Source organism: Saccostrea cucullata, unplaced genomic scaffold, assembly GCF_032062105.1.
Source record: "Saccostrea cucullata isolate Sc308-1 unplaced genomic scaffold, CSIRO_AGI_Scuc_v1 ctg1998, whole genome shotgun sequence".
Lineage (NCBI taxonomy): Eukaryota > Metazoa > Mollusca > Bivalvia > Ostreida > Ostreidae > Saccostrea > Saccostrea cuccullata.
This window is the reverse complement of record NW_026918864.1, coordinates 45,127-57,206: the sequence shown is the minus strand read 5'-3', so window position 1 is coordinate 57,206 and position 12,080 is coordinate 45,127. Positions and strand designations below refer to the sequence as shown.

Here is a 12,080-nt window from a genome sequence, read left to right as displayed (position 1 = left end):
GGAAAAACTATTGTGTACTGTGAAGTATGTCTAATGTCTGATTAAATTCCTATATTTTGTTTACAAGTATGTTTTCCTGTTTTGTTTATAAGTATGTAAAAAAAAAAATCAGGTCCATTTACCAATTTTTACTATGAGGTCATAGGATCCATTTACCAATTTTTACTATGAGGTCATAGGATCCACGGAGAGATCACTTGACGTTAAGTGATATGACGTCCAGGGTCCGCCGTCATAAAACTTTTGAAAATTTTCAAAAAAAAATCTCAACATTTTTCTCAACTTTTTTATGACGGTCGCTGAGTCTGAGAATTTTCGATTTGAGAAAATTCTCAGATTTGAGAGCGTTCTCGGACTTAAGTATGTTTTATGACGGCGGACCCTGCAGATTTCAAACCCATTAAGCTTTTTCAAATTTCTAAACATCCTTTCTTTCGATTTTTTTTTGTACGTATAATTTTTCAGTAGCTCGGTGCTCCATGACGTTCCCATTCTTGGCTTTTTTAACGCGTTGATTATTTATAAATGGCTATACAACAGTCAAACTCCCTCCAGTTTTATTCAAAATTTCGGCAAGTGACGTTTCTTGAATACTGTAGCGACAGATTAAATATCATAGTTTTTTTTCTGCGCTTCAACTGCAATTTTTAATTTCAATGAAGTTTCAAGCTTCAGACCTATGACTTTTCATACCAATTTCACATAATCTGCGTTTTCTAGGAGGGGTCCGCGTTTTCTAGGGAGGGTCCAAGGTAACTTTTACTTGTTTTCGTATATACATGTATATTTAATAACTCTGCAAATTCCAGGGAGGGGGGGCTGTCCCGACCCCTCTAGATCCGCATATGAATCTCATTCAATATTTCTTATTTCTGTTTCATGGAAATAGCACCCAGAGTGTCCAGATTCCTGTTGAAAGCCAACCAAAAGCACCCCACTTCTTTGCAAGGCAACATAAAAGTTTCAAGGAATTTTAATCAAATTAGAAACATCACAACTTCCAGAAGGAACATAAACATACTGTCTTTTAGTCAAATGACCTTTAGAAAAAATTCAAATAAATTTTCCTTCTATTATCAATACATGTGGTGTCTCTGAGCAAAACAACTTGCTGTTTTTCAAGTCCTCAAGATTGAAAGGCTTAATACTGGTACTTTGGAACCTTTACTGGGAATGAAATGATGAAATTATCAAGAATACAATTTTATTAATAGCAGTCAATTTCTATATATATATTTTTTCATTTTAAAATCAAGATACAACAGTTAATAACAGTGCAGAATACAGACACACTTAAGCACATCAATATGTATATTTTGCGGCAAGAAAAAGATTATGTATAAAGATGTGAGGCAAATATTCTAAGTATATACATGTACAAATAGAAAATTATGTACTAACAGAAAAAAATTAAATCTTGAGAAAAAAATTTAGCACTGCAATTCACAGACGGTACAGCTACATATAAAACTGATGAAATAAATATGGTGAATTTTTTTTTGTTTGTATAAATCAGCAATTTTGTCATTCTTAAAAATCATTAATCAACAACATAAAATGAATCAAACAGATACAAATATTTCAACCAATGCAAACCTTTTGCATCGTTAAATGTACACATTCACAAGAAAGCAATGGTGTTAAAACGTTGTCAAAATGTTGTCTGTGTTTATATAGTGAAAGCAAGACAAAAAATAATAGTTAAATTTAACCTGACATTAGTTTTTAGTCAGATAGAGCTAATGATCTCCCTTTAACCGTGAGTACAAAAAAGTAAATAGAAAATACTTTATGAAGAGTCATATGAGTCTGCAGCAGTTGCTGATCTCTCAGCTATCACACAAAGCTCAATTTATTTCATGGAATGAAAAAAAGTCCTAAAAGATAGCAGAGTACAATAAACATCTAAATGTGTATCTTTCAAGTAAAACATCCTTAGATGTCATCGATATCCAAATCGTCTTCTTCGTCTTCCTCGGAAGGTTCTTCCTTGGCCGCTGGCTTGGGGGCTTCCTGTTGACCCACTTTCTCAAAGTTGGAATAAACCACCTGTTAAGAAGATTTACAAATAAATATAAGTAAAAAAAAATCTCTCCTCTTGAAGTTAAATACTTGCATTATTATACATTAAACATATTTAAAGAATTTACATCTTAAGGCTCTTCATATTTGCACATGGAATTGCAAGTTTTTAAAGTTATAATAGTGTCTTATACTGAGTTATGGGCCTTACCTCCACTTGGTCTTCCTCCTCCTCCTCCTCTTCAGAATCATCCTCCTCTGCCTCCTTCAACCAGTTGATGAAAGGAGCTGCCTTCTCATGAATCTCGGCTGATATTTTCTTGTCAACATATTTCTTGGAGGCCTAAATATAAACATCCCAATGTGCAAGTATAATGATTGATGCATGATTTTGGCCAAATACTAGTGTGCAAGAAATGTACATCTTTTTTTTTAAACCTTATCTTAAACTGGTAAGGGAAAAAAATCTTCCAAAATTAAAATTCATCACACTGACCTTCTTGCCCCACTCCAATAAGACTTCCTCATCAATAATATCAAGATCATACAAAGCTTTGAGGATGTGAGGAACTTTAGGCAGCAATTCCTCTTTGTGCACATTTCCTACTAGCTGTTCAATACCCCCCAACATGTACTTCTGAGCTTTAGGATTTTCATGGCAAAACTGAAAAGCAAAAGATTAAAGATTTTCATTTTTTTTTTAATCATTAACATATCAGATCAACAAACTTTTTTTTTCATTTCTCATTTTTATTTTTTTTTTATTAACAAAAACTTTTTTTCCAACTGCACCCTATTGAGCCATAAACAATGTATAAACAGAATTCTGAATGTTTTTTTAAAATTAAATATGTTGTTAGCTAGGATGTCTAAGTAATACCCACCCTTAAGAAGAGATTGCGATATTGCTTCAGCTGTGGAAGGATTTTCACATCCAATAGGACCTCTACGAGTATCAGAGGTGCCTTGTCCTTGATCTCTAATCGCTCAGCCTCTGCCACGACTTCCTTATCTCCTCCTGTTGAAAATGTCTCACGCTTCAACTAAAAATACAGAAGCAGTTATGCTAATAAATAACAAAGCAAATCAAATCTTTGTAACAGATAAAAGATCAAACACCCAAGCAAACAAACATTTCACATTAATCAAAAGATTAATCGATATGTTTGTTACTTTTTTTTTTACCTCAACAAACTTGTAGAACATGTTGAGCCTTTCTTCCTGTGTTTTCTCCAAGTCATCAGTGAAGGCCATCTGTTTAGCGGCTATACTGAGTTCCTGCATCCTCTCTCTCACTGCTTCTTCGCTGAAATCCTCACCCCAATCATCATCATTCTCATCCTTATTGGTCTCCTGAAACATCAGTCAACAAATTCAGTAAACAAATTGTAACATAGTTATAAGTGCTTGAACTCTAAAATACACAATTTCATCAGACTTTTAACCTAGAATTTCCAATATCTAGTAGCATTCAAAAAGACAAAAAAAAACTGCAATCACTTTAGATAAACGACTCTATACTAACCACAACAGGGGGAGCGTCGACCACACCCCCACTGGCCCTCTGCTGAGCCATCTGTTCCTGAGCGTTAGCCTCTGGACTGGCTCTATCATCCTTCTTCTCTCCATTCACTGCCTTCTTATTCTTCTTGTCCTTCTTGGTCTGCTTGGTGGGAGTAGCAGCTGGATCCTAGATGTATACAAATTACATCCCTCATTATATGAATCCATGAATGTATTTATAGATGTAATAAAAAAGATTCTGCTCAATGAAAATTAAGTTTGGCATCTTATCTTTTTTGGCATGATTTTTCTTTCATGCAAATTCATATCCACATGAAATTTAAACAGATTGCAGCTTACTTGTTACTTGGTTTTAATTACCTGATCTGGAGGATTTTTCAGGATGAAAGTGGTCAGTTTGTGCCGCATATCAACCATCCCTGTATAGCCACAAGCAATGCAGCGTTGAGAAATGGTCCCTTTCTTTGCAAATACAGTCTATAATACAAAATAAGTACTTTTGTTTGCGAGCGGTTTACTATAGTTTTATTTTCTGTCAATACTTCCTTACCAGATAGTTAATCAACAAGTTGCATCAAGACCATAACATTTCTGGATCAACTTTGAAAAATTCTGCTGCATTATTGTTTTTCATATTATATAAATATACACTACTGTCTAATATGTTTACAATAGATTGTGTTGCTCAGTTGTCTTGTCAGTAAAATAAGTCATTTAAGCAATAAGGCAAAGTACTTGAACCTTGATCAGTACATAAATTACAACACAAATGACATAAATATCTTACCAGTTGTGTTTCTGGGTTGGAACACTCAGGACACAGTACAAAACGTTTGATGAAACCATCTAAAAGCGACTGAAGCTTGCTGGGATCATGAGAACCATTGACAATGAAGCGTTCATTTTTAAAGTCAAACATGGTTTGTGCTCCTAATTCACATCCAAAATACTTCGTTGGATCTGTGTAGATATTTCATTTTAGGTTTTAAAACAATGAATATAAATATTAATATCATAAAAATGGAACCATTGAATAAGAAACTTGAACATTCACTTCCTTAGAAAATAAATCATTTTTTAATATATAATAATTTTTGCTTGGAATCTTACATGTTGGTGGCCTTGATAATGCCTTTGCTATTTCAGGCATGTTCACAATTACAGTTTTAATCCCATTCCCTTTACCCTCAACCTGGAAAAAAAAAATGGAAAAATTACTTCAAGAATGAAACGACAAATCATACAAGAGGTACAGATCTATATATTGGTATTTTGCAAAACAAGGCTTTTCATCTCCATCTTTTACTTGAATATCAAAAAATAAATTCCATACTAAGATAGTTTTTTTCTTCTGCAGAACTAAATAATCAATTTGTATCAAATATTTCCTCTGCTACTGCTATACAGACCTTGGCTATGAGCCTAGGCATCTTATAGCGGTAGAATTGGTCAGTGACCTCGCTGTTGATGTTAATTGTGGCCATTTTGACCGGTTCCCTGTACAATTCCTACTGCTTGTTTTGTGTTTTCGGTGAAGTCCACTCCCAGTATGAAATGAGTAACTGTACTGTGGGAAATTCATAAACCCCTGTATAGGTCTAATAGTCTTCTGAAAGTTTATAGTTTCTATACTTCCTGGCTGCCACGGCAATGGCCCTGGAATAGAATTAAAATTTATTTCATTATAAATATATTGTAAAGAATTTTGTATGATTATAAAATTTTAAATACGAAGTAATTTACTTACATATGTTCATCTCATCAACACAAATACTAGAAAATATTGGATCTTTTTTTGAAACTTTTTTCTAAATAACCAACAGATAATAATAGTGAGGTACTTTATTTCTGTTTTAATCACTAATTCTGAATATTCACAAAAATTTATTCTCGACTTTCAAATATATGTTCGAAAAAATTCCCCATATGGTAAATTTGTTACGTGGAAAATCGATGTAACCTTTACATGTCGGGACCTTCCCATTTTTGGTCCACGTGTTCTAACTGTGGCAACATGCCAATAATGGCGCGACATAGCAAGTGATACGGCTGGTGACCTTGACGACATAAAAATCATAAAATGAAAACTGTCGATATAACTTCAAAATTGTAAATTCTTACCGTCTCTTCTCAAAACCGTCATAAAACCGATCACAACGAATAAAGAAAGGTGAAAATATATCTGGCGTTCGCCAAGGGAATTCAATCCCAATATGTTCCCTTCAAACGCCCTGAAACTGTCTTCAAGTAACACGCTGGATCTAGAAAAGAAGAATAAAAACAGTGAAACATATGATATCTAAAGATTATAACAAGAATCGGGTTCAAAACCAACATTAATCCTATTTATTATTTCCCAATATGTTTCCCCCACCTCCTCCGTCGAGGTCCGGCTAGAAAATGTTGCGCATATGCGGAGGTAAAATGAAGGAAATATTTATATCCGGATAAAAACGGTTCATCGGTCTATTTCAACGATTTGTGTAACAAGTCGGCGCAGTGCGAAGCGGGGAAGGCGGGGGGGGGGGGGGGGGCCAGTAATTTTGCCGATTCTAAAGAGTGCTATAGAGAAAACAGTTACTATATGCATTTGTTTGGTTGTTGATTAGTGCCCTCCCTCCCAATGAAATTGTTTCCTACATATGCCCATGATGCGGGTATGCAGTTAAGTAAGAGTGTATGCACTAGATCTATGCATCATAGAGAAAGGAGTTGCAGGTTCAAAGCAGAACAGTAGCTCCCCGAAAAAAATATATTGACAGACCGGGGAGCTACAGTGCTACCCATTGAAAAAACTGTATATTTATTGCGCACAAAAAGTTGCGCTTAGTTCTGTTCAAAATTCTACTCTCAATTGTAAAAAAGATAAATTTTTAAAAAAAATCATTACTCTTCTGTCAAGTATTCTCATAGTCGACATCTGCACGAAGCTTGCTGGACCGAATTATCTTGCAAACCAAAATGGCAGTATAAACAGACGGAATCTTTGATGATCTTAATTTCAGGGTCAGGAGGGCTTTTAACAACTGTGACTTATAAGGGATGTTTTGTTGTGGAATCGGTGAAATAATATGTTATTAACATACAGTTAGTAATATTTTGAGATGACAGTTTAAAAACATGGAGAAATAAATCGAGAAACAGCGCACTTTTTTGTGCGCAATAAATATACAGTTTTTTCAATGGGTGGCACTGTAGCTCTCCGGTCTGTCAAAATATTTTTTTCGGAGAGCTACAGTTCTGCAGCTAGTTCAAATCTCACTGCGGGACGTGGAGACCGTCAATCGGATGAGGCCATACATATAAACCGAGGTGTTGACAAGACCACTCACTGCAAGTGGTGCCATTTCAATATCAAGACATACTGTAGTCCAAAACATTACTACATGTATATGGAAGTCAAAAATTTAAAATTTATAATTTCAAGACTCAAAACCCATTACATCTATTTTTTTTTATTTTAAATTTTCATCGAATATATCTTAAATTTTGAAAACTGATTTCCATGAAACTTCTCAGTTTCAACCCGACTACAGGTATATTGTTTTGCTTCAAACACTCAAATTAAGCTTATCTTGTATTCGCTCAACTTATAATTATTACTATATGACAGCATATATGCTGTCTCTCAAGTACTGAGACATATAGCTGTGCAGAAAGGAGGAGTGCCAGGAGTCTCGGGGTGTGTAGAGTATACAAGAGTTCTAACAGAGATTATACGGGAAGCGAAAGAGATGAAAGGAGAACTGGCAGTAATATGATTGGATCTATCCAATGCTTATGATTCCATGCCTCATAAGTTAGTCCAACTTACCCTACAGTGCTACCATATACCAGACAGGATACAGACGCTACTCAAGAGTTATTTTGACAGGCTTCAATTACGGTTCACTACTCAGGACTTCACAACATCGTGGCAACGCCTAGAAGTTGGGATTGTCACAGGCTGTACAGTTTCAGTAATTCTGTTCTCTGCAGCCATGAATGTGATGGTAAAGTAGGTGGAGAAGATGAGCAGAGGTCCATGGATGAAGGCAGGCCCGAGACAGCCCCCTGTTCGAGCTTTCATGGACGATATGACAATAAGCACAAAGACCATCATAGAGGCAATGTGGACCTTGAGGGAGATATAGGATATCATAAGTCGGACTCGTATGAAGATCAAGCCAACGACGTCGAGGAGCCTCGTATAAAAAGGGGAAAATCATAGGAGAAAAGTTCAGGGTTGGAGATGAGATTATCCCATCAGTCTCAGAAAAACAAGTCAAGTTTTTTGATAATACACTGAGTGATAAACAGAATGTTAGGGACACCAGTAATCAACTTGAGAAGTGATGAACACACCATAGACAAAAGTGCCTTACCAGGAAAATACAAGGCATGGATACACCAGCACGGCGTTCTTCCACGAATTCTTCGGCATCTACTTGTGTATGATGTGCCAGTGACAGCAGTTGAATCGAAGGAGAGACGGACCAGTGGGTATCTTAGAAGATGGCTCGCGGTTCCCAGAAGCTTTAGCAGGAACAAAGCTGCAACTACCACTGACGTCAATCTTTGAGGAATTCAAGGTCACCAAGGTCAGGCAGTATCTGATGTTACGCGACAGTAGTGATTCCAAGATACGGGTGGCAAGAGTGAACATCAAGATTGGCAGAAAGTGGTCTACAAAGAATACAATGCAGGAGGCAGAGTCACGCCGGAGATAAGCCGACATTGTGGGAAGTGTGGCTGTAGGCAGGCAGGGAATAGGAATGATACTATCGACAAAATGGGGTACATCGTCGAAAGCGGAGAAGAGGCAACTGGTGCAGAAAGAAGTGCGCAAAATGGAAGAGCACACAAGAATGGTGAAGGGAGTTGTTATGAAGTAGCAGGGAAGCTAGTTAAACTGGGAAGGTGCCCAACAGAAGAAGTTATGTTGAAACGAGATCTGGAAAACAGAGCCCCAGAGACTGCAGTTTCAGCTCCAGTCAGTTTATGATGTGTTGCCAACCCAACCAATCTGTCAAGGTGGGGCATGAGGGAGGATCCAAACTGCAATCTTTGTGGTACCCCAGCCAACCGGGAACATATTCTGTCTTCGTTTCAGTAACTTGAATAGGTGGAAGATATACATGGAGATATGACAAAGTTCTATCTGTTATTGCAGACGTGCCAGAGAAAGCAAGGAAGAAGCCTCGGAGGACCAAGGAAGGCTTGAAGTTTGTAAACTTTGTAAAGTTTGTAAACAGTCGTGCTGGGGGGGGGGGGGTGACTGGGAAATGCAAGCAGAACTCAACAGCCGAATGCATTTTCCACAGGAAATACTAGTAACATCTACCAATCAGAGACCAGATATTGTTATTTGGTTTACCGGAGCCCGGCTTGTTATAATGCTGGATATTACAGTGCCGTGGGTTGACAGAATTTAAGAAGCCCTTGTACGAAAAATATATAAGTACCAGGATCTGCTGGCAGATTGTCAACAATGGGGCTGGAGAGTGTTATGTCTCCCATTGAAGTTGGATGCCATGTTTTTGTAGGATAATCTCTGTGAAGGGCCTTGCAGATTGTCGGTGTAACAGGAACTGAGAGACGGCAACTCATTGGACGCCTGGGCAGAGAGGAAGAAGTGGCATCCATGTGGATATGGAAGAAAAGAGAAGAACAATGGAAACCGCATCACTAAGACTCTGTGTGTTTGCGTGAGAATGAACATTTAATGTGTTGCAGTAAAGGCGGAGAGCTGAGTGGTTTCGGGATGGGACTTGATCACTCCAGTCGGCGTACCTCTGGAGGTTGTAGTGGACAGCGCCGAAACAACCATTGAAGGAGGTTCCACCTGAGGACGGGAATACGACGCATCATATCGGAATATCATAGATGTCTACAGGTATTATAACTTTTTTTGAACACAATATGAGGAATTCATAAGAACATAAAACTACCGAATCGCATTAGTGCCACGTCATATTTTTAGACTGGTTTTTCTTACTTTAATCTTCGCTTTTCCAACTTAAAAGTTGGCTTTCCAACATTCTTCGTCGCCCGCGTGGCGCAGTGGTTAGAGCATCTGCTCTAGAGTCGCGAAGTAAGGAGTTGATCCTTATGTTGTGGGTTCAAATCCCAGTGTGGGAAGTGGAGACCGGTCCTTCGGATGAGACCGTATAAATCGAGGTCCCGTGTCGCAATGGGTGCTGGCACAAAAAGATCCCTCCCTGATCAATGGCCCTGAGTGCCAAGTATAGGACAAAATTTGCAGGTCACCACCGGCAAGTAGTGGCGTCTCCATATGAGTGAAAAATTCTCGAGAGGGACGTTAAACAATATACATGTACAATCAATCCAACTTTATTCTAGGCTTTTCCAACGTTAATCTTTGCTTTTCCAACTTTAAAGTTGGTAATTCCAACTGAAAAAAAAAACACTCGTTAAAAGAAATACATCAACTCGGTGAATTAAAAAAAGAAACAACACATTTCTGCATATATTAAGACACAAGGTTCACCCGGGGGTAGGTGGTGGTGGTGGTGTAGGTTCCTTTCACAACCAGATTTTATCAATGCATTCTAATTAACTATGATTTAGTTATGCTACAATTTAAGTGGGGACAGCCATTCTTTCGATGAACATTTTGTCGCCCGCGTGGCGCAGTGGTTAGAGCGTCTGCTCCAGAGTCACGAAGTAAGGAGTCAATCCTTACGTCGCGGTTTCGAATTCCAGTGTGGGACGTGGAGACCGGTCCTTCGAATGAGACCGTATAAACCGAGGTCCCGTGTCGCAGTAGGTGCTGGCACGAAAAAGATCCCTCCCTGCTCAATGGCCCTGAGTGCCGAGCATAGGACAAAATATGAAGCTCTCCAACGGCAAGTGGTGGCGTCTCCGTACGAGTGAAAAATTCTCGAGAGGGACGTTAAACAATATACAATCAATCAACCAATCGATGAACATTTTCTGCTGGATATTTAAGGCAGGTCCATTAATATAAAAGGCTGGGCGAAAGGGTGGTGAAGGTCTCGAGGGGTGCACTGATGTCACAAAGTTACACCATCAAAACCTTTAGTTAATGCCCATCATCTCAAAAAGGTTCTGTCATGAAGTCCATGTCACAACTCCCCGGGATGGCCCTGGAAATACTTAGGTAGGAGTGACAGTGTCAAAAGGCGAGTCTACAGCGCCCTTAAAAACTGGAATCTGTGACTAGGGGAAGGAAAACCCCAACAGAAAATCACTGGTCCTCCGGATCTAGGCTGTTTTACGCAGGGTAAGCAACCCTGCCATGTAAAACAACAAGCGCTACAGAAACGGAAGCAATATTTAATCAGGGCTTCTCAAATTCTGGAAGAAGAGGTACTCCAAAAGAAAGACGAAGGACGCCTTGCGATGAAAGCCAGAGACAGAAGGAAACTACAAGGCTGAAAACTCACTCTCGGATCCAGAAACATCAACATAAAAATCTCAAACGCAAGAACCATGTATATGTAGCAGAGAAAACAGTCGAAATTGCAGCAAAGATGAGAAACTGCAATCTGCCGACAGACAAGAGGAAAAATGAATTACAGTGCACACTGTGGTCACTGTTAGGCGATCTAAATTTTGCGGATGACCTGGTACTCCTATCACATACCCAGGCACAAATGCAATAGGAAATTAGAACAGTGGTAGAAACATCGGCAAACTTTAAGACTTAACATCGATATTGCAAAAGCAAAGATCATAAGAGCAAACACACCATCGCATGTTTCATTAAATATAGAAGGAAAGGAAATAGAGCCTAGGAAGCAGAACATTTCACCTATATTGGCATTTTAGTGGACCAACAAGGAGGAACGAAAGCGGACATAAAAGCAAGAATAGGAAAGACCAGAGTAGCATTACTGCAACTCGGAAACATCTGGATGACCAAAAGAATAACAATTTACGCACCAAAGTTAGGCTTTTTAATAGCAACGTTAAGGCTGTACTCCTGTTCTGAGACATGGAGGATTATTGTTACCACAACAAGCAGGATCCAGACATTTATCAACTCTTGACTGAGACGCATCCTCCAAATTAGATGGCCCGACAAAATCAGTAACATCGATTTGTTGCAAAGAACAACCAAGCCCTCATATTAGGAGAAGTAATGCAGAGAAGGTGGAGGTGGATAGGGCATACTATACGCAAGGCCCACAGCATCACAAGGCAAACCCTGTCCTGCAACCCCAAAGGCAAATGTTGGAGAGACAGGCCAAAGAACATCAGGCGGAAAGATTTGGAGGCAGACGTCAAAATACTGGGCAAGAACTGGAAAGAGGTAGAAGGCATTGCTCAGAATAGAAAGGTCTTGTCAGCAGCCGTGGCCCAAAAGGTCCAAAAGGTATAGCAGGCATAAGTAAATAAGTATTATAATTTTCAGTGACTTGTGCATTCACGTATGTGCACACTGGGGATCAAATAGTGTAAACGGTGGTACGTGTCTGAAAATACATATATCTAGCCACCAGTCTTTCCACTAATGACTTAATATAGTCTAGCCAGTTTGTGCTTCTGGACATACCCGTTTCATCACA

General features: G+C 38.5%; 1 protein-coding gene across 1 annotated transcript; it reads right to left on the bottom strand.

Annotated features, from left to right (window-relative positions):
- Nucleotides 1-1,187: 1,187 nt before the first annotated feature.
- Nucleotides 1,188-6,046, bottom strand: LOC134272792 (eukaryotic translation initiation factor 5-like). Its single transcript, XM_062754964.1, has 12 exons — nucleotides 5,921-6,046; nucleotides 5,668-5,807; nucleotides 4,956-5,202; nucleotides 4,657-4,738; nucleotides 4,334-4,506; nucleotides 3,907-4,023; nucleotides 3,548-3,712; nucleotides 3,208-3,375; nucleotides 2,907-3,065; nucleotides 2,519-2,686; nucleotides 2,234-2,365; nucleotides 1,188-2,049 (listed from the first exon to the last, which is right to left on the bottom strand). Exons 3-12 carry the CDS (start codon nucleotides 5,028-5,030, stop codon nucleotides 1,936-1,938), a joined length of 1,353 nt encoding a protein of 450 aa, XP_062610948.1. The 5' UTR covers nucleotides 5,031-5,202; nucleotides 5,668-5,807; nucleotides 5,921-6,046; the 3' UTR covers nucleotides 1,188-1,935.
- Nucleotides 6,047-12,080: the final 6,034 nt, after the last annotated feature.